Source organism: Lemur catta, chromosome 17, assembly GCF_020740605.2.
Source record: "Lemur catta isolate mLemCat1 chromosome 17, mLemCat1.pri, whole genome shotgun sequence".
In the NCBI taxonomy this organism is placed as follows: Eukaryota; Metazoa; Chordata; class Mammalia; order Primates; family Lemuridae; genus Lemur; species Lemur catta.
In genome coordinates, this window is record NC_059144.1 from 40920492 (window position 1) to 40948104 (window position 27613).

The 27613-nt window shown below is 49.6% G+C and overlaps 1 protein-coding gene across 1 annotated transcript in view; it reads right to left on the bottom strand.

Moving 5' to 3' along the window:
* Nucleotides 1-3711: 3711 nt before the first annotated feature.
* KCNB1 (potassium voltage-gated channel subfamily B member 1) overlaps nucleotides 3712-27613 on the bottom strand; it is a 91592-nt gene continuing 67690 nt past the window's right edge. The window contains exon 2 of the mRNA XM_045529245.1: nucleotides 3712-6595. Within this exon, the coding sequence (XP_045385201.1) occupies nucleotides 4586-6595 (2010 nt within the window). The 3' untranslated portion in view covers nucleotides 3712-4585. The remainder of the gene's footprint in view (nucleotides 6596-27613) is intronic.

Below are 27613 nucleotides of genomic sequence, written 5' to 3' on the forward strand. Positions count from 1 at the left end.
ACAATGGGAGAAAATGAAAAAGACCAGAAAATATCAAAGCTACGAGAATGACCAACAATGAAACTCCTAAGATAGTATTCTGTATTACAAAAGAAGAGATTCGACTCAATTGCCCTATTATAAATTTGCTAAAAATACATATATATATATATTTTATCTGAACAGAAAAATAGACTACTCTGAGATGCGTGGACATCCTATGACGTAGTCGCGCATCAGATACTTCTAGAGCCAAAAAAATGGCAACAGAAAATGCAGAGGTAACTCTTATTTCTGGGTGTAGCCAGGGCTGGTTTGGGCTGCCCGGGCGGAGTGATGGGAAAGCATTTGGATGCTGTCCTACAAGCGGTGGTAGGCGAGGAAACACCAGCTCGGGGCGGACGCTCTCCTTTGTCCGGCTGGGGTCTCAGGGGAGCCCTCTTCTTCCTTTCGTCCACTTCACAGCTACAGAAAAAGTGTGTTCCCAAAGGAGCGTGTCCTGGGGGGCTTTTTGCCTTGCCCTCCTTTGATTCCAAGTTTCTTGACTTGAGGCCGAAAAGCCTGGGGTTATGTTACTTGAGACTAGTTGGCAGAGAAATAAGGAGAGGAGAGAGATAGAGACCTGGCTTTAGTGGCCCTTGTCCATGGTGAATTTTAAATATCCCCTTGTCCGTGGACTCCGTGGACTCGACACTCCAACCGTGGCTGGAGCGAGACAGAAATATACAATAGTTACAAATATCAACAATACATTACAGTTTTACAGAAGAGAATACTGTTTAGTTTTTCTCCGTAGAAACATGAATCTTATTATTAGGAGAAAGGGCAGCTACAGTTACCAAGACACAGTGGAGGAGAAGTTGGGAGTCAGTTTGCAAAAGTTCGTGTCACCAGCCGTGCTCAGGGGCAAGCCGGGGGAGTTGAAAGGAAATGACCTTCTCAGGATTTTGGTGTGTCCCCTTCTTACTCTTCTTCTTCATTCTTCATCCCCAAGGCTGTTGAGAAAGGGACTTCACAGGAACAAATGTTCTTTCCTCTTTTTTCTTCCCCTTTAAAGTGTGCTTAAGATAGAATTCCTAAAGAAGGCACTGCGAAATCTACTGCACCAAAGTCCTGTTGTTTTCTTTTGCCCAAAGATAAAGAGGTGAACACACTCTCTCCTGCAAAGCTTGCCCAGCTCGCCCGCCGCTGGTTGCAGACTCTCGCCCGTGTGATTGGGACACGTAGCTGCCCGGTCCCTAGCCCTTTCTGATAATGGTGGAAGTTGGAACTCAAGTTCAGCTGGGTTCTGGATGAGTTTCCTTGAATTCGCCAAAGCGGCCAGCATCCATTCACCTCCAGCCCCTCCTTGTATCATTTGTTTGCGTGGATTTGTTCCTTTCTGCTTTTGTTGGTTGAGGAATGGGTGGGAAATGAACCACCAAGTCAAAGCAGTATGTGCCTCCAAACCATTGCTTTCCTCTTCTCTTTCAAGGCCTGTCAAGTTCACTTCTCAGTGGAGACGCGTACGTAGATTTCCCAGTGCGTGTACATACGTGTACGTAGATACAAGTTGGGTATATACATATTACAAACCTGGGTATGTTCCCTTTTGGTGGATGGGGGCTGGGAAAACGTAACAATATTCTATTTCGAATTGAGCACAGGGTAAAAGCTACATTCCCACAATACATACACGCATAAGTAAAAGAAAAAAACAAAACAAAACCAAAACGGAATACTTTCTAAGCATAGTATATGCTGAATTTCAATTATTCTGTTTCTATAAGAACTCTATAGGACTCTGGCTATTAAGCCTGAAAAGGTAGGTTCTTAATGATACTTCTGAATTCATCCTTCAAAAGTGACTCAATAAAATGCTACTTTAAGGTCAGACAAAGTACACGAGGAAGGAAGCGCCAGGTCCTACACGACCACACAAGGCAGAAAGGGCCTTTGGTTACAAGGAGAGTTGCACCAATTGGTTATTAGTTTTTTAATAAAAAGAAAGAATTTCCAATCTGTACACTTCTCATCTGCTTCAACCAACAAATGAAATGCCTCGATTTGAAGAAGGGGTGGTAAGTTCCTTCTCACTATATATGGCTATGTTTAAACATATTCACTTTCCTGATATGTAAAATAGACTATATTATTATCATTATTAATTTTTACAGATAGCATCAGCTCTAAAAATATCTGAATCAGAAATCACAACTATTTACTTTTATCAAAAAGCATTTGTTTGTTTTCCCTGAATTTCACATTTGTGCTGATGGTGGACACGGATGGTGATGAAAACAGGAGACACAAGAGACTGCCGGCGGGGAACCCAGACGGCCGGCGGGGAACCATTCCACAGTCGCTGCTCAAGAGGCCGCCCCCCCCCACCCCAGACCCAGACTGTGCGCTCGGCAAAGTGTTGTGGAAGAGCCGCTGCTCCTTCCCTCGGGTGTGCCAACTGGCACAGACGGATCTCACACTCCCCACGCCCCTGAGTCCCTTTGCATTTGTTGTGCAGGTATCTGAAGATACCTAAGAACAGGACTGAACCCTCTTGGGGGATTCCACAGTCCCTGCAGATGCTGAGAAGTGGTATGAACTGGATTTGTATACAGCAGAGAACAAGCATTTTTAATGGTGGTGGAATGACCCCATGTCATCATACCTGTGACAGGTGGCCCAATCTCATGCCATTATACAGAGGGCAGGCAGAACAACTCCATGATATTTGTGTACTGACAGGTGGGTCATACCGTTGTACCAATAGGCAGACCAGCAACAGGTTATATTAAGAACAGGTGAACCAACACTGTCTTTGTTCCATCGGGAAGACATATGCCTGTTACTGTATTGAGGATAGGCAGACCTACACTATTGTACTTGGGACATCATCTGTCAACATTATAAAGAGACCAACATTGTTCCATTGTACTACAGACAAGCAGACCAATAACATGTTATCTTTACTGACAGATGAGCCAACACCGTAGCATTGTATCAATCAGTGGTTCAACCCAATGTCACTGTACTGAGGAGCTGCCAACAACACCATGCTGTTGGACGAAAAGCAGGCAGGACAGTGCCAGCTCATCAAACTAGGACAGGAAGACCAACATCAAGAGAAACAGCAGAACCGCCCAGGATGCGCACACATACTTATTGCTTTTGTCTGTACCGGCTGCACTGATGGCTGCAGGAAGGAGAGTTGAGCTTTTTGTACAGACAGTGACACTGAACACACACCAATGGCTGGTTGACAAGAAAGGGAACAGAGTAAGACACCCAGTGTCCAACTGTCACTGTGTCCTTCTGAGATGTGCATGTCTCCTGTACACTTGACTTTATGAGAGGCCCCACCCGAGGGCCAAGAACCCCTCCTGACCCATGAGGGTTAAGGGGATACTTCAGAGGGACAGGAAAGGAGCCCAAAGACTGTTATATGGCAGACAGTGATGCCAGCACAATATCACCCACCGTGGCCAGAAACAGGCTTGTAGCAACAACCCAACTACAGTCCCAACAAGTGGCCCACGGAAATAATGCTTGTTTTAAAGTGCAAGATGTTGACACTGTCCCTGGTAGAACCTATTTTTGAAAAACATAAAGTGCTTTTTATTTTAATTTTTTTAGCTTGAAAACCACAGGAAACAAAGAAGAATTTCTATTATAGTAGGCGCTTTCCCTGCCATAGCAGGAAGTATTCAAAGTCTGAACTGGGCATTTCAATTATGGGTATTTTTTTCCTTTTCATTTTTGCAGGTAAAAAAAAAAATCAGATTTTTATGCTGTTCTTTAGGAACACATAGTCTCTTTGAATAAGCTATTTCTTTTGCATATTTGACACTTGCATATCTTTTGTGTCTACACTAGTGATATACAGAAAGCGTTTTCCTCCTACAACCCTAAAGCAATGCTCTGAGTTCATACTGTTGGCTGAGTGCCCGCCTTCTGACCCCTTCCCAGATCACCAGGGGGCAATTAGAATTGAGTACAAGTGGTGCAACTCACCTATGATATCTCAAAATATAAAATCTCAGGTACTATGGAACACCGAAGTCAATGAAGACATTTGAGTAAGAGTTTTGCGCTGGGATCGTTGCTTATGGAGCAGAGATTTCCCCATGACACAAGCATTCTCTGGAGCCTTCTAACTGTGGGATCCATCCAGGAGGAGATGGACAAGTGTAGGTGGCCGGGCAACACACAGTACCAAACTGGTCAACCCACTCTTTTGACACCAGCCACTTGTTCCAGCATCCTTCTCCAGCTGAAGTCAGGAGGGATGGAAATGCTGCCCTCAAAGAGAAGGTTGGGGAGTAGGTGGCCTCAGTTATGTCTAGAATGGTGGTAGTGGTGGCTGTGAGTTCTGCTCATGTAATCTCCCAAAGAGGGCAATGGAATTGTTACAAGGAGGAGCTGTACCCTATGGCTTGGCCAACTTCATGCTGATGAACCTGTCATGGCTCTCAAGGTCTTAGGGAGCCTTCTCTGGAGACTCTCTTCTTCCTGGGGGCTTTGCTGGGCCTTTCTGTGTCAGAGTTCCTGAAGAAAAGCTCTGTGGCTTTTCTGAGCAGCCCTCCTCTTTGGATCTTGCCCCAAAGTCTCTCCTCCATGGCGGGGCAGTTCAGAGGCCTTGATCCTGTGAGCTGCCATGGGCTCCCGCCCCCGGCAACACACGGACGTCGGGGGAGATGTGGTTCTCAAGTTTGCACTTTTCCTGACCACTGGGGCCTTTTCCAGTCAATGCTTCTGTAGAGTAAATACAGTTCTGCCTTAAGAACTTAGGGGAGGTGGGTAAGGGGGAGCTTTCAAAGTGGTTCTTGTCTGATCTTGTCCCGACACTGAACTTGGGGCTGGTGCTCCCTTGGAGGCTTTTGGGAGGGCTGGAGTCCACACTGTAGAGCAGCTGCCCCTCCTCATCTGTGTCTGCGTCAATGTACTGGTGGATTCCCGCCTCGAAGCTGAATGCTATTGCTGTGTGTTTCTCGGGTGACCGGGGGGGTGTCCTAGCACTTGCTGTAGTGTAGATGGAGGACTCTGGGCTCAGCACAGGCTTGTCCAAGAGTGTGGCACACTCCAGTCCAGCGACAGCAGCTGTAGCACCCCCCCGGTTCCTAAGAGGGTCATGGTACATCCCCAGAGTGGGGAGTAATGGACTGGGGTCTCCCTCCATGAAGTTGACTTTAAGTGCTCGGAGCTTCAAGGGGTTGTTGGTCTTCATGGAACTTTTGGGGCTCTCAATGAAGAAACTAGAGTGATGGCTGGCATCGGGGGTGGGGTTGGCCTCTATGAACCTACCACCACTGGCACCCAGAGCTCCCCGCCAGCCCACCTCTGGGGCCATGCTGCCCCCAGTCTTGCTGGGGAGTGATGTTAAAGGGCTGTGGGAGAATCTGGTGGCTTCAGGGAAGTCTGTGGCACAACTAATGAAGCTATCAATGCTTGACATACTTCGCATGTCAATGACCCCTTCTGTGCGAGTGGGCAGAGGGGCTACAGGGCTGGGGATACTCTCCATTTCAAGTTCTTCCTTTGGTTTGCTCTGTGTTGCTGACTCCTTGGTGTTGAGGATAGGTTGGGATTGGGTCTTGGCCATCTTATTGTACATGTCTTCCAATTGCTGAACGTTCAGGTGCTGAGGACTAGACGATGATCTGGCCTTCTCAGGGGATCCCTGCTCCTTGGTTTCAAAGGACTTACTTGAGCTGGTCTCAGACAGTGTCCTTTTTGTCCATTTCCATTTGTTGGGAGACAAGTGGTTATCTTGCACTTTATCCTTCTTACTCATACTCTCCCCATTTTTCTCAACCACGATGTCCATCATCTCGATGCTCCGGGCAAAAGCATCCTTCATGTTCATGGACACAATGCTGCCATTCCGCTTGGCTCTCTCCAGAGCCTCCCTCCGCTTGATTGCTTTCTCCTGCCTCTTCTGCTCCTTATAGAACTCAGAGAAGTTATTGACGATGATGGGGATAGGAAGAGCAATCACCAGGACTCCTGCGATGCAGCAGAGCCCCCCAACAATTTTCCCCAGGAGAGTCTTGGGGTAGATGTCTCCATACCCAACGGTTGTCATGGTGATGGTGGCCCACCAGAAAGAGGCCGGGATGCTTTTGAACTTGGTGTCATCCTCATCCTTCTCAGCAAAGAAGACAAGGCTGGAGAAGATCATGATGCCCATGGCAAGGAAGAGGATGAGCAAGCCCAGCTCGTTGTAGCTCCTCCGCAGAGTGAAGCCCAAAGACTGGAGGCCGGTGGAGTGGCGCGCAAGCTTAAGGATTCGGAGAATACGCATGATGCGGAAGATCTGGACCACCCGGCGGACATTCTGGAACTGCAGCACACTCTTGTTGGATTCGGTGAGGAAGATGGTGACATAGTATGGCAGGATGGCCAACAAGTCAATGGCGTTGAGCGGGCCCTTGAAGAACTTCCACTTCTTGGGCGAGGAGAGGAACCGCAGGAGGTATTCCATGGTGAACCATGCAATGCACACGGCCTCCACGTGGGCCAGCTGCGGATTGTCTGTGGTCTGGCCGAACTCATCGAGGCTCTGCAGCTCGGGCAGTGTGTTGAGGGACAGGGCAATGGTGGAGAGGACGATGAACATGATGGAAATTATGGCGAGGATCTGTGAGAAGAAGAGAGTGGGATTTAGTAATCAACAACCAAGGGGATGATCATCATAGTACCCTGTGTCTACAAGGCACATCTCAATGTTCGGGAGCATTTTCACATCTCACCAGTCACTTAATGACTGAATATTTGAGCTAAAAAGATAATTTATCTGAACCCATTTATCGTCTGGGTGTGAAAACTGGGGCCCAGAGAATTGAAATGATTTAAAGCTAATCAGCAAGCCCAGGGGCAGCAAACTTACAGAGGGCCAGACAGAAACTATTTTAGGCTTTGAGGCCCATGCACCCCCTGTTGTCACTCCTTGACTCTGCATTGGGAGCATGAAAGCAACCTTGGAGAATACACGAACTAATGGGCATAGCTGTGTTTCAATAAAACTTTATTTACAAAAACAGACGGTGGACTAAATTTGACCAGTGGGCCACGGTTTGCTGACTCCAGATCCAAACCAGTGGTTCATACTATTATGGGATGGGGTGCTACCTTCACAACAATGATACTAATAATAATAGCTACCCGTCAAGAAGAGGGCTTGACCTAGAGAAAGGGCTCAGTGGATATTGTTGAAATTAATGGGATCTAGGCCAATCTCAGACTACGCAGAAAAGCAAGTAGATGTAATAAATTGCTCTGAGCGTCTTTTTAAAAAAAATATAAATGAATCACATCATTCCTCTGCTTAATAAGACTCCTCAGGACTAAATGAAAACCTCTAAACCCTCCGTACACCTGTCTTTGTTTTGGAGACTTGCCCTTCCTCTTCCCCTGCCCCTGCTGAAGGGGGTGGGGGACTGGTCACTGTTTGTATCATCTGGTCCTGGCTGCTGCGGATCGGCCCAGGGTTGGACAATCTGTACGCTGGGCTCAGCCAACTCACCCTTGAGAATTTGAGCTCAGGGATCCGGGGGGTGAGTAGGTTATGGAAGGGTGAGCCCCTGTATTAAACAGTCAAGGAGAATCTGGGCTGGAACCAGCTCCATGATAAGCCCAAGCCCCAAGCAAGTGTCTCCCAAGTTGCAGGGGATGGAGATGCCATAAAAAACATCAGAAAGCTGAACCTCTGAGAGAAGCCAGAGAATGAAGGGAAGAGGCAAAGGGCAGATGCAGTGAGGACACAGGAGGGTCCTAAGAAGGTGCACAGGGCATCAGCCTGTTTTGGGTTCAAGCCCCAGCTGAGCCACTTGCTTACTGTGAGCAAGTTGTTTAACCTCTCTAAGCCTCACTTTCCTTATCTGCAAAATGGGATGATAACAACAGTATCTACTTCAGAGAAGTGCTGTGAAGATTAAATGTGTTAACACATGCCAAGTGCTTAGGAGAGCAGCAGCACACAGTGAGTGTCTAATAGATGCCAGCTATCACCACAGGGGAAATATCGCAGCCCACACCACCCTGTCAGCCCAGACCACCCAGCCTCGGAGTGACCCAGCTGGACTTTGCTTCCTGCCCTGGTCTGAGACTGCTGCGGTGTCCTGTAAGTAAAGCCAGTTGCTGCGTGGGTGAGTGTGGGGTTTCTGGCACCTGCGATGTCCCTAGTAAAGACACATCATTGTTGAGTCCCTCTCATTTTGACTCTGACCCCTCTCTCTGGCCTTTCCTGCCACAGGTTCCCACACTACACACTTCTCTAGCCACACGCTATGGTTGGTCAACTCTGCATATCGGAGCCTCTTTCTGTCTGTCGGTGAATTCCAAGCCATCTTTTAAAACCCAGGCCAAGTGGCTCCTTCCCTCTGAAGTGTCCCTGCTTTCCCCAGGCAGGGCTGGCTGCTCCACCCTCAGGGCTCCCTCATCATTCTGCCATACCTTGGGGATACTTACCACATACGTCCCATTATGGGTGTACATGCGTGCATGCATATATGCGTGTGTGTGGGGGGGGGTATGCGTGTGCCAATTTTGCCCGGAATCTGTAAGTGTTGTGGGGGCAGGGATCAGTTCTGAGGTTTACCTGCGTGTCCCCAGCACCTCGCCCAGGGTGTGACACCCGATAGGTGCTGCCAGTGTTTGTTGGCTATTGAGCAACTTCACGGGGCTCTAATTGGAAGGGCCAGAACCAGAATTCATTTTTCAATTTGGCAAATATTTATTGATCATCTACTACGTGTGAGGCACTTTGCATGACGCAGGGGATACCACAGGTTGCAAGAGACTCTGGTGCCTTTATCGGCCAGCTGTGATGATGAAAGGGAGTGTTGCACGGTGAGTGTTGCCCCAACCTCAGTTGCTCGACTGACGTCTTGATTTTTTTGCTATAGTCATATCTGACACGGCTAAAAAATAGCTTCTGAGTCTTAGTTTCTTGATTTGTACTCATTGGAAAAAAATTCTGTAATCACTTTCTAAAATGAAATATTCGATACATACAAAAGCAGACCTATAATTTATGAACCATAATCAAGTGAATACCTGTGAACCCACCACCCAAATCCAAGAACAGAGCAGGTGGTAGCACACTGATACTTCCTGAGTGTTCTTCCCACTCCAGAAAAAATCTTTGTGTGGATTTTTTTACCCTTCATTTCTATATAGTTTTCAATACAAATATATGTCCCTAAAGAAACTGTTGTTTTGTTTTGCTCGGTTTTGACATCATACTGTATACATTCTCCTACTACCTGTACCACTCTTTCCTTACTGGTTAAAACAAAAACCAAAAAAGCCCACTCACCTTATTTTAGCCTTATCCTAAGAAATAATATGCAAAACCCCTGATTTTTTGTGCTAGGGGTATTCAAAATAGATATGTGATTATTGGAATAAAACCCTTCGGCAGCATGCTTTTTGGAGCTCCTGTGTTGAGGTGAGGAGTGTGCTTCCTGGAGCTGGAATCCCAGCCCTGCCATGCATTGGCTGAGTGGCTTTGGGCATCGAAACTTCCCTTGCCTCAGTTTCCTTAACTGTAAAATGAAGATATACCAGTGGTGTTTAATGGGATGATTTTGACCTCTGGGGACACATGGCAATTTCTGCAGAAATTTTTGGTTGTTATGACTTGGGGGAGGGGTGCTCCTGGCATCCAGCGCGTGGAGGTCACAGATGCTGCTAAACATCCCACAGTGCACAGGACAGCCCCCCAAAGCAATGAATTGTGGCCCCCAAACATCAATAGTACCAAGGCTGAGAAATTCTGGGATATGCCAACTGTCAGCCCCTCCCGAGTTGTGGAGCGGGGGACACACAGTAGGGCAGATCTTACAGGGTAGCCCGTGGGCCTTAGGGTGAGTCCTGCAGGAAGCTGTGCCGGCTTCATTCCAGGGAGTCTGTTTCTTTAAGAGCTGGGACGCCCTGTTTCCCCCAGAGGCTGGCAGGGGAAGCCTGCTCCAGCTTCTAACCCCAGACAACTCCAGGGAAGGCCCACATAATTGATGTTCTGCTGACAGACGCATGAATTATGCACCCAGCTATTGTACAGTCCTTGGTGTCTGTTATTCTAAGGCGGGCACCCCCTTTGTACCTGAGAATGTGCCCTCCCTTCTCCTCCCCTCAGCCCGAGGATGCCCAGGAAAGGAGAAAAGGGGAACAGGGGCCCGCTGGATCCTGGGGGTGGGGCAGTATCTGCTGCTTGGGGTTGGGAGGGTCAGAGCACACCGGGCCTCCATCTCCTCGCACCAAATGGCATGTGTGGCAATACAGCATTGGGGGGGCCCCTCCTGGCCCTGCCTACAAGAATATTTTCTTTTCCAGATCCACTGAAGCCCACAGAGTCAGGGCCACACTTCCAGCCTGGGAAACTTCCTAACGTGAACTAAACCCTCTGTGCCTCAGTTTCCCCATCTATAAGACAGAGGATTAATTGCAAGACTGAGAATTCAATGAATTCATATGACCCTTAATTCGTGGCACAGTAACTCTTAACTCGTACTGTTTTTATTATTCCACAGCTTTATATTTATTTATAAGCTGGTTTTGAACTTGGGTTGAATCCAGTGCTATTATTTCCCAGCTACGTGCCCTTGGACAGGTCACTGCCCCTCTCTGAGCCACCATTTCCTTTTCTCTAAAGTGGAGACAAGGCTGGGTGTGGTGGCTCCCAGCACCTCGGGAGGCCAAGGTGGGAGGATCACTTGAGGTCAGGAGTTTGAGACCAGCTTGAGCAACATAGTGAGACCCTGTCTTTACAAAAAATAAAAATTTAAAACATTTAAAAAAGAATGGAGATGAAAGTAATTGAGCATTTACCACATAACAGCCACTTAATATATATTGTTACTAAATTATCAGTTGGGTAATTTAGTGTCAGCCACTCCCAGCCCCTGGACTAGCTGCTTCTAGAAGGCCAGGGCTAGGTCTGTGGACCCCCTGTGACTGGCTAAGGCAGCAGGCGTCCTCTAAACAGCTCTTGAGCCCAGAAGGACAGTGTTGATCAGGTCTCTGGGACAGGCCCCAGGAGTGGGGGACGAGCCACCACCCGGGAGCCCTCCTGGACCTAGCTCAGGCCCCAGTGGGGCCTCTGCTTTTCTGGGATCTGAGCCCAATCGGGTTTGGGCAGAACTCCAGGAACCCAGGGAGCAGAGGCGGGAGCCAGCACCAGGGACTCAGAGGCTGTCCCCAAATTCCCTCCCTGCAAGGAGGCTCTAGATCCTGCAGCCCACCTGTCTGCGCCAAATGGGAGAGGGGGCGTTGGTCCTCTGGGAGAGGAGATCGGCAGGTGGGTCTCCAGGGTGGAATTCAGGTGTGCTGTAGCCAGGCCCTCCTCGTCCTAACTGCCAGCTTTGGTGGCTCATCACCATCAGGTGATGCCCCCAGACTGTTATGGCCTCTGCACACCTCCTGCTCTTCCAGGAATGCGGACAAGGTGCGGAACGTCCATATGGGAAAGTGCTTAAGCTTCTCTCTGAAAGGTGGGGAGATTCAAGCAGAGAAGGGAAGCGGCTCACCCATGTCACACAGTCCTTTGTGGTCAAGGCTCTACAGTAACCTCGAAGCTTTGTCAAGCTGGGAGCTGCTCCTAGTGTTTAGGGCTTGCAAATTGCTCTTCGTACACATGCATGTTTATAACAGCAGGATTCATAATACTTCCAAAGTGGAAACATTTGTCCATCAACTGATGAATGGATAAACAAAATGTGGTCTATCCATACAATGGAATATTCTTCATCCATAAAAAGGAATGAAGTACTGATATATGCTACAATGCGGATGAACCGAGAAAACATTATGCTAAGTGAAAGAAGCCAGGCACAAAAAGCCATGTATTATATGATTCTATTTATAGGAAATGTCCACATAAGGCAAATCTATAGAGACAGAAAGTAGGTTAGTGGTTGCCAAGATGGGGATAGGGATTAACAGTTAATGGGCATGAGGGATCTCATTGGGATGAAAATGTTCCAAAACTCATTTGCGGTGATGGTTGTACTACCTGGTAAAATTTACTAAAAATCATTGAATTGTACACTGGAAATGGGTGCATTATATGATATACAAAATAAGCCTTCATAGAGTTACATGAAAAGTTGCTTTCCATAAAGGGCAACTCTTTGCTTTCCATCCCCACAACCACATTGACAGGTCACAGGACAGAAGCAGAAATCCAAGCAAGCCACAGCCTGCTGTAGACTCTACAATGGCTCCCCAGGCTCTCAGTTAAGTTCTGATTCCTTTGCATCTAGTTGGCATATGTTTATTGAGCACATACTAAGTGCTATGCTAGTTGCCGAGGATGCAGCATGAAGAAGAAAGAAAATTTCCCTGGCCTCACAGAGCTGGTAGAGAGAGACAGACAAAATAGTAATAATAATAATAAATATATATAAATATATATATATATATATATATATATATATATATACACACACACACACCAGGAAAGGAGCAAGGCGATATCAGACAGTGTTATATGCTGCATGTTATTGCAAGAAACAAACCAGGGTGTCAGTAGAAAAGCACTGGGGGTGTCCGCAGGGGGTTGGGTGGTCAGGGCAGGCCTCTCTTAGGAGGTGCCTGGTTGCTGAGACTGGAGGATGAGAAGGAGTGTGTGTCATTCAAAGATCTGAATGTTCCAGGCAGCAGGCACAGCACATGCAAAGGCCCTGAGGTGGGAATGAGCCTGGCATGTCAAGCAATGGAAAGAAGCTCGGTGTGGCTGGCGCTGCGAGGGAGGGTGGGAGGGGGAGGAGATGAGGTCAGAGAGGCAGGGGAACCTGATGAAACATGATAAACAGATTTCGCTTCTGCATTAAGACCACCTTTCTTCTCTCCCATTTTCCCCGTTTCTCACTGCATAGTCCACACTGACTCCTGCTGAAGCCACATACAGTTCCCAAGCTGCACCTCCAGATCCTTGCCCAGGTTACCCCAACCCCAACCCCAACCCACTTCTGCTGTCCCTTCAGGCCTCAGCTCAGGGGCCACTTGCTCCAGCAAAGCCTCTCTGGCCCCCAGCTCCGAGGGGGCACCCCTGTCCGCTGGGCGCCCCCCCACCCCCCAGCGCTTCCCAACACAGCACGGGCTGAGCTGAGATTCTTTCCTTCTGTCCGTCCCGCAGTGAAGTGTCGGCTCCACGAGGGCCCCGGCGGGTCTGTCTTGTTCCCTGCTTGTCCTCCAGCTCCTAAACCAGTGCCTGCCACAGCGTGGGTGCTTCCTACCCAGTCGATAAGTGAATGAAACCGAAGCCAAGAGGATGAAGTGAATTTTCCCGGGTCAAAACGGGTAAGCGGTAGACCCAGGACTCGAACCCGCGGCTCTGGGTTTCCCCAAGACGTTTTCAAGGGCGCGGGAGGAGGCGGCTTCCGGACCGTCAAACCTTCCGCTCCTTTTATGGTGCTTCCGCTTCCCCCAGCTTTAAGGGGGGATTACAGCCGGCGAGTTTTAATTAGCAGGGTCACTGGCGCAGATCCGATTAGGGGATTGGGAGCAGCCGGCGGTTGGCCCTGGTGGGGGCCGGGGAGCGAGCGGAGTCGGGGGCCTGCAGGGGGCGCTCGCGGGCACGAAGGGCAGGGACGGGGGAGCCGCGCTGGACAGCGAAGGACGGAGGCGGAGGCCTTCACCGGGACAAGAAGGAGTCACAGGGGTGGGAAGGGGGCAGTGGCGCTGCTGAGGGCACCCGGGCTGTTATAACCCAAAGGCCTCGGTGCTGAGAATTAACTTAGTTGCCCACGTTTCAAAATTGGGAGATTTCACATCAAAATCCGGATTTTCAGATTCCCTTGGCAAATCAGATGCTCTGTCTTCACCCAGCTGGCGTTTCCCCTGGCAGCGCCTGGCTGGAGCCAGGGAGCAGCTGCTCCGTTGGACAGGGCACAGGCCCCCGGCTTGCCACAGGCCCTGCACCCCTTTCAGGATCTGTCGGTCTCTGCAGGCGTCGGGTTTGCAATCCCGGCCGCACCTGCTGGCAATAATGAAGGCAGCAACCGCTAACCGACCTGCTGCTGTGTGTGGAGAACTTTCCAGACAAGAACCGCACCTGATTGCACAAGGGTCAAGGAGCACAGGGGTCATACGTGCTGCACCCCGCCCATCCTTTGCGCCATACCCAATCCATTGCCAAGTCTGCTCAGTTGTCACAAACATCTGCATCTGTTCCATTCTCTTCCCCAAGCCACCGTCAACTCCCACCAGGACCACTGCAAACAGACTTCTTTCTGGTCTCCCCAAAGACACTCTGGCCCCCTGTGGCGAAGACCACTAGATGTCCTCAATATCTATTCTTTGCTTCTTCCACTGTCATTGTTTTAACTGGACATAGGGCTACCCAGAATAAAGACTACATTTCCCAGCTTCCCTTGCAGCTAGGCATGGACATGTGATTAAGTTTGGCCAATGGAAGGCGAGCAGAAATAACACAAACCCTGTCTCCTTTTCCTCCTTCCTGCTGGCTGGAAGGCAGCCGTGATGGGCAGAGCTGGAGCGACTCTATTGGATCTGAGATGGAAGCTAATCCCAGCCCTAGACTGGCACTTGGACTTAAAAAGTTTGCCACCTCCTGTTCTACCTCATAACGTCTATCTTGTTTAAGCCACTGTATTTTGGGGTCTCACTGTCACAGTAGCTTAGTCTATACCCCACCTCACTCTCCAGCCTTGTCTTGTTCTGTGCTCCTCTGTGCCCTCTCGTCTCAGACACGGTAGCTCTCCCTCCGTCCTGCATAGTCTCCACAATCCTCCTTGCCACACAGCCTCCTTGCCCATACTGTTCCTTCCGTCCAGAATGCTTTTCCCTGCACTCTGCTTGGTTACTTCCTACTCATCCTTCTTAGCTTAACCATCACCTCCTCAGGGAAGCCATCCCTGACCTTCCTGGCCGAGTCAAATCCCCAGCCGCAGCTGCAGAAATGTCCACCTCCACTGGCTGTATGCGACCTCAGGGCAGGGGTTGCGCCTGAGTTTTCTCAATTTTGAATTCTCAGAGCACAGAGTAGGTGCTCAGTAAATATTTATATAATGAAGGGTCTTGTTTCACCCTGATAATAATTCTACAGGCTTTACTGTGCCTCCCCCCATTTTACAATTGGGGAAACTGAGGCTTAGAGAGCAAATGTCCAAAGTGACAATTAAGAGAGTAGCAGAGGCAGAGTTTAAACCCATGTATACTAGTATACCATGTATACTGAAGCCTTCTTTCATTTATTTATTTTTTAAACACCTGGGGTCTTTCTTATCCCAGCATGCTGGGGTCTGGATTATGCTTTCATGCTCTCACTTGAACCATCTCCCGGAAGTGACTGGGCTCTTCCCAGCAAGCCCTGGGCTGGGCAACCTCCGCCTAACAGACCAGCCAAGTTCTCATGAGCCTCGCCAAAGGCAGGAGTTCTGGGAGCCGGTGATGCCACGACCTCCTGCCCACCTGGGGACAGTAGCCTCTGGTGCCTGCAGAGGGAGGAGGTGATGAGGAGGCTTGTCTCCAAAGGGGAGAAACACAGGACAATGTCCTTCCTGCCTGAGTGATCACCAATTTCCTGTATTTGCTGAGGACGTGAGCGGGTGTGGGAGAGACTGCCAGGCTTAACCGTGATGAATGGAAGGGTCCACCCCTGCTGCAGAGAGCAGCGTATTGAACAGGAAACAAGGAGCACAGGAAATGTTAGGCAAGGACAGTGTCCGGAGGTTCTGCTGGCCACAGACCCGTCCGCTTGCCCCCTAAGTCTCGCAGGATAGGGAGTGGGGAGGGTAGTCTCTGAGAGCTTGGCCAAAGTGGCTGGGTCGCTAAGGGACGCTAATTATGTGAGTCTGGAGAGATGCTGGGGTTGGGTACCACTCTGGCTAACGTCTGAATGATGACTCTGTGAGTGGTCTTTCTTGACAATAACCAGATTTGCTGGTTAATGTCCAACATACATTTAGAAGGAGGCATTTGGGTGGCTTAACAATAGATCTTTCTCATGTAGCAGTTTAATCTCTCTAGAGATTCACCCTCAGGTGAAATGGACACGTGGGTAGTCGGGACACCTAGTTTTAATTCTGGCTGGGCACGCTTAGGTCAGTGTATTCGCATCTCTGGTCTTACTCATGCCGTGTCCACCGGGAGTCTGGTGGGTCTCCAGCACAGTTCCTTTCCAAGTGGTGACTCAGGAATCTAGTGGCTCTACTGTCTCAATATGTGGCTTCCACTCTTGCCAAAGCAGAGGAAGGGACAGCAAGGACAACTCACACTTGCTCTGAAATGCCTGAGCCCAGAAATGACACACATCATTCCCTCCTCCGCCAGTGAAGTCTATGATCTCCCTCAGGGGGACACAGTTAGTGCATCGAAACCTATAAAATGTGTCACAGCAGGCGAAGGGGATGGTCCTCAACGTGGGTTTGTGCATGTATGATACACAGGGTGCAGAATGAAATGACTGGCATCTCTACTTTTACTGTAAAAAAAAAAAAATCAAGTTTCACTGCCATTTAGTCCATGAATTAATATCAGCATCCTTGTTCACTCTATGTCAGCCAGCTGTGGGGGACAGAGGTGCCCTGAGGGAAGAGCAGGGGTGTTTCAGCTCAGCAGGTTGAACAGGGAACCCTGGCATCTTTCTCTGATGGCGACAGTGCAGTGTACTATGCCTGGGTGGAGACTTCTAGCACTCACTGTGTCTGGTTTTCGTCTTCTTCCTGGGCACGCTGGGGGACTCTATTTCCTCCAGGCAGCCTGGCAGAGCTGTCTGACTGGTCTGGCCCACAGGGAGGTGACATGCCTTCTCCACATGCAAACTTTGATGTGTAAAGTCAGGGGATTGTAGGTTTGTTCAGTTACTGTAGCGTAACTAGCGCCTTCTGACTAGTTCATCTGGTCGAGTCAGCCGCAGATTCTGCTCTTTGGTTCTGACCTCACTAGTCCGCTCAGACACAAATGAATGGCCAACAAAGCTCCCGGCAAAGCCACGAGGGTTCGAGGGTTCGGAAGCAGCATCAGTGATGCAAACACAGGTGAACATCAAGACAATGGCTGAACTGAAGCTTGTCCCCGAGGTAGGAGCCCTTTGGCAGCCACAACACGGCTTAAAAACAATGATGATTGCATCAGATCTGACAAGAACTTGGCCAAAAAAGGGTTGAAATTATCAGGAAGACTCTTTGTAATATGAATTTTCATCCACTTGCTTTTATAATGAGCCCCATCTTCATTCATTCATCAAACAAAGGAAGAAGGCAGAATAAATGCAATTTTGAAATGAAGGCATGAGCTAGATGCCGTAGGAGAGAGACAGCAGAATGTGTCGGTTGGGAACCTACGTCTGCACTTTAATCTCAGCTTCCCAATTTTCCAGCTGCGAGAGCTTGGACAAGTGTCTTAACCTCCCTGAGCCTCAGTTTCTTCATCTGTGGAATGGGGATGGCAGGGTTCCTACCTCACTGGGTAGTCAGGTGAGAATTCAGTGAGAGAGTGCACACGGTAAGGGCTCAGTGGATGTTAGCGGTTCATTTGTTTTAAAACTGGGAGGGACACATTGCCTTGATTTAAGGAAGACCTAATGGCGGGAGCTGTTACGATGAACTATAGTTATTATTTACCGGAGGGAGACCAAGTAGAAGGGTGGAATCAATGAGACCTGGGTTCAAATCTTGCCCCTGACTTTTACCGGCTGTTTGAATTTACACGAGGAAACTCAACTCTCTGAGCGTCAGTTTCCTCATCTATAAAAGGGGAATATTAACACCTACATGGCCAGGTCTTTAATAAAGATTTACCTCATTCATTTGTTCATTTGTTCAGTGATGTGCCAGGTGCTATTTTAGGCCCTGAGTCTATAGCAATGAACAATTCAGGAAAAAATCCCAGTTTGTGGGGAGCGGACAGCCTTGTTGTAGAGGAAGGGACACACGATGAATAATAATAACAAGTTGACAGGATAATTGTGGGTTATGAAAATTGCTATGAAAAAATGAAGCAGGTTGGGAGGAAAGAACAGGACTGTGAGATGGTTGCTTTGGCTGGAGTGGTCATGGAGGGCCTCTCTGTGGAGGTGACATCTGAGCTGAGACTTGAATGATAAGGAGAACCTGGTCATGTGAACATCAGTGGGAAAAGCACTCCAGGCAGAGGGAACAGCAAGTGCAAAGGCCCTGAGGTAGGAATGTGTTTGGTAAGCATGGGTGAGGTAGGGTGGGTGATGGGAGAAGAACATGGCGACGGGGGCAGATGTTACACTACGTGCAGAGCACACTACAATTATTGTTAATTTTATTAGCAGCTGTCTTCCTCTGATTCCCTTCTTTGCCCCCCAGTAAGGATGTGCTTTGAAGGAAAATAAGGACGGCCATTCCTGTGTCCTGGAAGGTCCCCTGGGATTTTTAGTTGTCCCCCCCCTGAAATCACTCAGGGCATCAAAACTCCAAGTCCTTGGTCTGATTGTTGAAGGGGAGGCTGACTCATGGAAGTGCATGGAATTATTACACTACCTGCCCAGGAAAGTGATAAGAAGGTGACCAGGAGCTCCAGGCATAACATTCCGAGCTTTGGCTTTGACTCTTGGGAGCTTTGCCTGCCACCTCCCATTCTCTCAATTCTTGAGGCTCAGGGGTGAGTTCCCCATGGGCCTGGGGCCCCTTTGAGGAAAGCTATGTGCTCCAGAGACAGCAAGCATCCATTTTCTACTCTTTTACATTAACGGAATCCTGATTTTCAGTGGGCTAATGTGGCTTCTTTGCTGTGCTTCTCAGCCTTCCCTGCAGCCAGATGGAGGTCATGTGCTTGGATATGGCTAATAAGAGGGAAGTGGAAGTTTATGTGGGACTTCTAGAAATCTCTTCCTCTTTCTAGACCTTTGTCCATCCTGCTGCCAGGGATGATCATGTGATGGCTGGAACTTTAGCAGCCATTTAGAGCCACGAGGCTGCAAGCCACACTCTGCGAAAAGCAGAGAAAAGAGGTGGAATGAGCCTGGGGCCATGACAGTTTTGTAGAGCCACATACTAGTCCTGGACTGCTTACATCTGGACTGATGAGAGAAATACTCTTCTCTCTCTGAGTCTCTCTCTCTGTTATAGCAGCCAGGCCCAGATCCTAATCAACACAGCTGAAGTTAGCCCAGTAACGCTCCATTACTTACACATGGACTGCCAACCCATTTGACTGATAGTGACACTGAGGCAAAAAGAAGCCAGTTTCCCAGAGTAACCTAGCAATGGACTTGAAACAAGTTGCTCTGAAAACAACTCCACTCCACGGAACCTGAGCGGCTCCTCCTGCCCTTAACCAGCTCTAGTCCACAACCTTCCTTCCTGCTCTGGACCCCTAGCAGCCCTCACTTGCCGGGGATAAAAGGGGAGTCAGTAGAGTCCTCGGCACCTTCTCATTTGCTGTTCCCTGGGCTTTGCCCGGAGAGACCTTTGCTCGCCACCTCTCCACTATCCCCATTTCCAGTTGCTTTCTCTCTTCTTTTTGGACCCAGGAGAAATGTCACCTCCTCAGAAAAGCCTCACCAACTTTTCCCAGGCTGAATTAAGTGCCGCAATCTGAAGTCATCTTGTTTATTCATTTGTCCACTCATTTATTTTCTGCTTCCCCACCAACGCAGGGCAGCCCTAGGAGGGCAGGAACGGCGGCCAATGGCAAGGCTGGATCCCTACTGCCTGGCACAGAGCCTGGGATGGGGCTGGCACTCGACAAATACCGGTGCATTAAGGGAATGAATGAATGACTGAGTAGATGAATGGCTGGTTGGTTGGTCAGTTGGATGGGTGGGTGGGTTTAGAAACCGTCACCCCAAACAGCTCACCCAAATGCAGTATGTTTATTGAGTACTCATCCTATGCAAGGCACTATGGGAAAATGCAAGCTTGAATTAGCAGATAAATGTCTGATAATGATCTAATTACAGCTAATATTTATTGATTTTTCACTAAATCAGGCACTGCGCCAACTGCATTATAGGACCAATCTAATTTACTCCTTGTATCAACCCTGAGAGGTAGATACTCTCATAATTCTTGTTTTGCAGTTGGGAAAACCAAGGCACAAAAAGGTGAGGCTTCGTTGGAGGAGGAATCATTTGGGCTGGGCTCGAAGGCTAGGGATGGATTCCAGCAGGCAGAGAGGGGAGGGGCGGGCGTCCCAGGCAGAGGCAGCTGCACGTGCAAAGGCCTGGAGGAGGGGAACGACAGTCTGCACAGTTCGGCCCGGGCAGGTGTGCAAAGAGAGAGAAGGCTGGCAAGAGTGGGAGCCACCACTTCCTGAGCACCCGCCACACGCAAGGTCCCAAGTCACTCCAGAAAGTGGCTCCTCTTATCACCTTCATTTTTCAGAAAATGAATCCAAAACTTGAAGCATTAAATAACTTGCCCAGAGCCATGTAGCAGAATTACGACTTGAACTCAGGCTGGCCTAACTCTGAGGTGGCCCTGCTGGGTCAAAGGGATATTCAAGTGTTCTGGAAAAAGATGACAAAGGCAAGCCAGAGAGTAATGTTAACTGAGCATGTACTAGAAGGCACTTACAGCATGTCATCTCATTTAAGCCTCACCAGTACCTAGGAGGTGGGCATTACTGTGGTGGACAGGTTTCTGGACTGTTGGGCATGTTTTTGGGGAATCATCTCTCCTCCATTTTCATGTATTCAGTGGAGTTGACCCTATTCCTCAGCTCCAGGGGTTAAGAATGAGACCCAAGCTTTATCCCCTTGGCCACAGTGATTAGTTTAGCAGTGTGGGCATGACTCAAACTGCCCAGTTAGGGTTCACGTTGGGACTTTCTCTGGAATTAGTAGGAAAGAGGTGCTGTCTTTCATCAGCGGCTGTTGAGTGGACAGCATTTCAACCCCAAGAAGCTGGAGGGTCAACTCTGGCCCTCTGGAAAGAATCTGCCCAAGAATGCAGCCAGTGCAGGGGGACTCTGTGCTGAGAGACAAGGGCAGGTTTCTGATGACACTATTTGAGTGCCTGCCTTCAGCCGTTCCTGAAGATAGTAATCCGGACTTCCCAATAACGTGAACCAGTTTATGCCCTTTTTATTTTGATTTGGCCAGTTTGGGTTGGGTTTCTGATCCTTGCAAATAAAAAGTGACCTGGCTTAACAAAATTGTCATCTTAACTTTACAGATGAGATAGCTCAGATTCACAGAGGTGAAATGACTTGCCGAGGACCACACCGTCAGGAAGCGGCTGAATCACTCTGAAATGTCACACAGAAGGTGCCTGGCATCTACCAGGTCCTCAGCAAATCCCAGTTCCCTTCAAGCACAGACCAAGGAATAGTGGCGAGGGGGACTGGAGGAGATACACCAGATACTCCAGTTAGTGACCCCCCCCTCCCCGCCCCGCCACACACACGCCAGGGCCCTACGCTCCAAGCTGCTGGTCAGACTCTGAATTCCATCTGGAATCCTTCAAACATTAACTCTCCCGCCCTCCGCTCGGGTCTGGCAGGAGCAGGAACGAAGGCCCTGGAGTTGGCACATAAAGCGAGCCAGCTGCCAGGATGTTAGCATTTGAACAAAATTCCTGAGGATCCCACTCCCTTCAAAAAATGTCATCCAAGGGTCCTGGCTACAACCCAGGGTTTCCAGGGAAGGGCCTGAAGTCCTGGCGCTTCTTAGAGACTTACACTTGGTAGGAGCTCGCACAGATAATGGTTTCAGCACCACCAAGGGTCCTGTGGTCATTTGAACTTCTCAAAGGCTCCTGCACATTGGAGCTCGATGGAGAGTAAGGGTTTAGCCTGCAAACTCTGACGCTGGACAGAGTTGGGTTCCAATTCTGGCTCTTGCCAGCCGGGTGACTTCTGATCTCTGACTTAACCTCTCTGAACCCTCTGTGTGAAACGGGCAGGACTGGAAGGTGAAGTCAGGCAAAACAGGTGGATGCTCCTAGAGAAGAGTTTGGAGCTTCTTTAGCTTCTGGGGAAGCAAATGAGTTCTAGATATAGGTAGAACCCTGGTGTGGATGTCACATTCTCTCTCTGAGCCTCAGTTGCCTCATCTGTAAAATGGGGGTCAGAACAGTTCCTACCACACAAGTGGTTGTGAGGCAGCAATGAAATTATGCATGGAAAATGCATACCCCAGGGCCTGCCACTTGGTGCCTGTGAGTGGCATGGCAAGTGTGAACCAAGGCCACCCTGCCAGCAGGAGGGTCCCACCCACGGGCCGGGAGTTTTGGCCCACACAGTGAATTTGTTGCCAATGTTTATTTTCCCTACAAATTCAGATTCCAGCTTCTTAAGAAAAATCTGAAGCTCTGGCTACGCGGGGCCCGTGTTCCTCTGTGGCACCCCCAGGCTGCAGCGGAGTGGCAGTGAGTCCAGGCCCGGGCTCTTAAAGTCTCACGTGCCCTGTGCTCATTGTTTATGCGGTCTGCTTGGCCTCTGCAGGAATCTGGGTTTGTGAGTCCAGGAATAAATCACTGGAAGTGTGGCCGGCGATGAGGGAAGAGATTAAACAGTGCCGGGAGGCAGTCATGGGTTGCATATGGAATGCGGGCCGAGATCTCGGAATCAGGGTTGTGGGGGTGGAGTCCGGCCCGCACAGGCCCCCCACCCGTGCGTCTGTGGCCTGCACTTCCTGGTCTGCAGGGGGCTGTGTCGCTGCTTCCTTAGAGCCCCTGGTAGCATTTCCCCCCGCCCTCCCCGCCCCCTTCTCTCCCATTTCTAGACTGCTTTGAAGCCCCCTCCCATTCTCCGCCACAATAGAGTCATGGGACAACGAACAACAGGCAGGAGAGGGAGGACTACTTTAGCTCAAGTGTACTTGGAGGGGCTCCCGGAGGAGGTGATGAATGAGTGGAGAGCTGAGGAATACAAAGGAGCCAGGCATGTGAAGATCTGGGGAAAAGGTGTTCCAGGAGGAGGTAACAGCAAGTGCAAATGTCCTGAGGAAGGGAGGAGATTGATAAGCAAGAGGAGGAGGGTATGAGAGATGAGGTTGAAGAGAGAAGTGAGGCCAGGCCTTTAAAGACCTGATGAGATGTTTTTGTCGGCTGGGCACGGTGGCTCACGCCTGTAATCCAGCACTTTGGGAGGCTGAGGCAAGAGGATAGCTTGAGGCCAGACAATTTGAGACCAACCTGGGCAACATAGAAAATAAAAAAATTAGCTGGATTTGGTAGCGTATGCCTGTAGTCCCAGCTACTCGGGAGGCTGAGGTGGGAGATCGCTTGAGCCCAGGAGTTCCTGCAGTGAGCTATGATGGCACCACTGCACTCTAGCCTGGGCAACAGAGTGAGACCCTGTCTCTTAAAAAAAAAAAAAAAAAGACATTTTTACTCTGAGAATCATGGGAGCCACAGAGGGCTTCTTAGCAGGCTAGTGACGTGGCCCACTGTAGGTTTTGAGATCCTCCAGCTGTGTTTAGGAACAGCCTGTAGGAGGATTGGAGCAGAAGCAGGAATCAAAGCGAGGAGGCCATGGCAGGTGTCCAGGCGAGAGATGGTGGCTGTTGAGAATAGGGAAGACAAATTCAAGATTTATTGCGGAGGTAAAACCAACCAAGCTGCTGACAGCTCAGATGTGTGGGTTGAGGGCACGGAGAGTCAAGGTGGAATCCCAGGTTTTGTCTGGAGAATAGTGGTGGCATGTCCTGAGATGGGAAGGACTCTGAGGAGCACCTCAGACCAGCTCATGGGGGGCCGGGAACATCGGCTGAGGGTCTGGATGAGACGCTGCAGTCAATGGGGAGCTCGGGAGGCTTTAGAGCAACAGCAGAATATTCATTCAGCCATTTGACAAATGTCTATGGGGAGAGTTGGTCGGCATTCCACCCCCTCCCAGACAGCAAAGCTCCCCACCCAGCCACGGGCTACGAGGCACAAACATGCTTCCTGGGACCAGGGTGTGCATCAGGCGGCTCTACCCACCCATCCATGGCTCCCTACGTCTCCTACTCACCTCCTGCTTTAGGAGCCAAAGGGCATTTTAAAAATATTTATTTAATTACTGCCTGTTTTCTCCTCTAAAAGCTCCATGAAAGTAGGGACAATCTTCTTCACTTCTGTATCCCCCATGCCTAGACCTGTGCCTGGTACACAGTAGGTGCTCAATAGCTACTGAGGAACTGAATTTTTTTTTTTTTTTGAGACAGAGTCTCACTCTGTTGCCCAGGCTAGAGTGCTGTGGCGTCAGCCTAGCTCACAGCAACCTCAAACTCCTGGGCTTAAGCGATCCTACTGCCTCAGCCTCCGGAGTAGCTGGGACTACAGGCATGCGCCACCATGCCTGGCTAATTTTTTCTACATATTTTTAGTTGTCCAGATAATTTCTTTCTATTTTTAGTAGAGACGGGGTCTCGTTCTTGCTCAGGCTGGTCTTGAACTCCTGACCTCGAGCGATCTGCCTCGGCCTCCGAGAGTGCTAGGATTACAGGCATGAGCCACCACACCCGGCCGAGGAACTGAATTTTAAAAATAAATAAACGAACCCTAGTCTGCTACACTGAAGGACTGATTGAGACACCGCAAAGTGCCCGGCTCGGGGCTGGTACACAGTAGACATTTAATAAATGGTAGTGAACATACACAGAAAATACAGCCACTCTGTCCACAACCCTGGATCCAGTCTCTGGTGGGTCTTGGGGCTTCCCCAGGGCAAGAAGGGGTCGAGGAGCAGGAGGGAGGGTGGCCTATGACTCACCCTCCCGGAGCTCATGCATGGGCTGCTGGGCGTGGTGTCTGCACTAATCCCAGCTAAGCAGCGGGATGTGTAAGGATGTGTAATCCCAGGCCTGAGTGTCCTGTCCTGCTGGCTTTAGCCTGACCTTGGCTGGGACGACCCACGTCAAGATGAGCGCTCCTGCTCCCCCAGGCCACCCAGAACTGACACCCTCCACACAACCAGGGCCAGAGACCAAAGAGAGCCCTTCTCTGGGAGCAGAGGGTGGCAGGCTCATCTCTGTACCCCTCCTCCATTCCTACACATTTGCCCTCACGTCCCCTCTGATGGGGAAATGCTGTATAAAAACATCGTCAGGGAAGAAAAGGGACATTCATTCATTCATTCAGCAAATATTTATGAAGCCCAAACTATGTGCCAGGCACTGTCCCAGTTCCTGAGAACACAGCAGTGACCAAGACAGACTCTGTTTCCAGGGAGCTGACATTTGGGTGGGTGAAGCAGGCATTAAGTGAACAAACGGGCAAGTTAACAGGTCACTTCAGGAATTGCAAAGACAATAAAATGGGCTAATGGGACAGAGAGTGACTGGGCGTGGGGGCGTCATCAGCTATCGTGGTCAGGGAGGGCTTCTCTGAGGAGGTGATGTCTGAGCTGAGACCCAAAGAAGAAAGATCGAGCTGTACGAAAATCCAGGAGAGGTATGTCCGGGCAGAGGGAAGAGATTTTAATCCTCACAAGTCATAAGAGTTGGCACTATTACCTCCATTTTATAGAAAATAAAAATAATGACTAAGATTTATTGAGCACTTATGTGCCAGGTCCTCTTCTAAGCACTTAACATGCAATAAGTCATTTAATACTCAAAGCAATCCATTATTGTCATCCCATTTTATAGATGAGGACACTGAGCCACAGAGACGTTAACTACCTTGCCCAAGGCCACACAGCTAACAGGTAGCAGAACTGGGATTTGAACCTACGGCTGCTCTGCCCTCCAGTGTATGGGAACAACCCTTATAAGAGCATAAGGAGGAAAAACCTGAATTGTTTAACATCTACCATGCATGAAGACCTTTGACACGTGTCATCTTGATGTGGCCCCATGTCTGAAGGCCACCCCCTGGCCACCTGCCCTACAAATCTCTTTCCCCTTCTGATAAAGCCATGCTGACCTCACCTCCAGCACCAGGAGTGGCCATGTGACCCAGCCTGGTCCAATCAGCACAGGCCAACCCTCTTAGGCACAGTGATTGGCTGAGGGATGGGCACGTGACACAAATAGGCCAATGAGAGTGAATCCTGGATCTCTGACTACGACTACTAGGGAGGAAAAGTTCTCCCTTGAGGGAGTGGCTGGGAGCGGGGAAGCCTGGAAGGCCCCGGAGCTCGCCCGACGGTGAAAACCTCCCAGGGGACGGCAGAGACAAAAGATGGAGGGAGACTGAGTTGCAAAGCCACGTCCTGGCGATATTGTCCGCGGGCCTGTGCATCTGGGCCGGAAGCCAGAGCCACCCTGGACTGTGGGTTGCACGAGCCGATAAATCACCCCTCCCGTTCCTGCCGGCTTAAGCCAATTTGAATTGGATTTCTGTCACTCGGAACTGTCACAACATTTGTTTCCCTCCTGTAATACTCTCCCTTCTGTTCTCTCCTGCTACCACCAGTATTATTCTTGCTACCACCATTAATGTGACCATCACTGCCGTCACCTGTACAGTGACGACTTCCGTCAACACTCCTATTCCCCCTACCAGGAATAACCGCATCGCTGCCACTGTTATCACGGGGACCGCCGGGGCCGTCACTGCTCCTGTGATCGACGCTGTTACTGCTGCTCTCACTACACTTTCCAGCTGTAAACCTCTCCCCAGTTTCAAAGCGCTGTCACAATCCTGTCTCGTTCCTTTATAAACCTCACCACAACCCCGTGAGCGGGGCAAGGTGGGTGTTGTTAGTTCCATCCTAGCGGCAAGGACACAGGTGCGCAAAGCTGATGGAAACTGCTTGCAGCCATAGCCAATGCTGCTCAGACTTACCTAGTCATTCGCTTATGGAAGAGATGTCATTGAACGCGTTGTGTGTGAGGACAGGCTCTGCTAGATGCTGGGATGCAGCAGTGAACACAGACATGGTCCCTGCCCACACTGAGCCGCCAGGTGGATGGGCTCCAGAACATTCCAAGGAGCCTCCTTCACAGGCTCCACAGGAAGCCTGGCCAGGACCATTCTCTCGTCTTCAGGGTTCTGAGACCATAGCGGAGGAGCCCAGTTTGTGAGCAGAATTGAAGCACTGCTGTGGATTTTACCTCTTCCCTGAGCTGCCCTGGGCAATAGACTCAGCCTTTGAGCCTTTCAGCCACACAGTGAATTCCTTGGTGGGGAGGGTCCTGACTTTACTTTCCCATCTCTGCCACAGTGCCTAACATGGGGCTGGGCACAGAGTAGTGACTCCACAAATGCTTATTAATGGGTTGTTGCTCAGAGGCAAAACTAGGCCTCCTTCTTTCCATCCATCCATGTATCTAACATCCATCCATTTCCTTCCTTTCTTCTTTCCATCCATTCTCCATTCTATTCATCCATCCATCCGTGTACCCACCCACCCGTAAGTCCTTCCACCCATCCTTTTTCCTGCCTTTCTTCCCCCCTCCTTCCTTCCATCTATCCATCCACCCAACTTTCCATCCAGCCATATTCTTCCACTCCCTCCTTCCTCTTGCCTTCTCTTTTTCTTTCCTTCTCTCCCTCCACCCCTTCCTCCTTCCATCCATCCTCCTATTCATCTTCTACTCACCTCCTCCTTCTATTCATCCATCTTCCATCCACTTATCCATCCATCCATCCATCCTTTCCTTTTCCTTTCTTGTGTTTGTCTTTCTTTCCATCAATCATTTATTGATCCCTCAAGCCCGTCAGGCCCCATGTCAGCTGTTGTGGATAAAGTGACCACCACTTGACCCCTTCCTTGGAGAGGGCATGTTTGAACCAGTCCAGTGGTTACTCCGGATCAAGACTACTTTCCCTATCCCTTAACCTCTCCT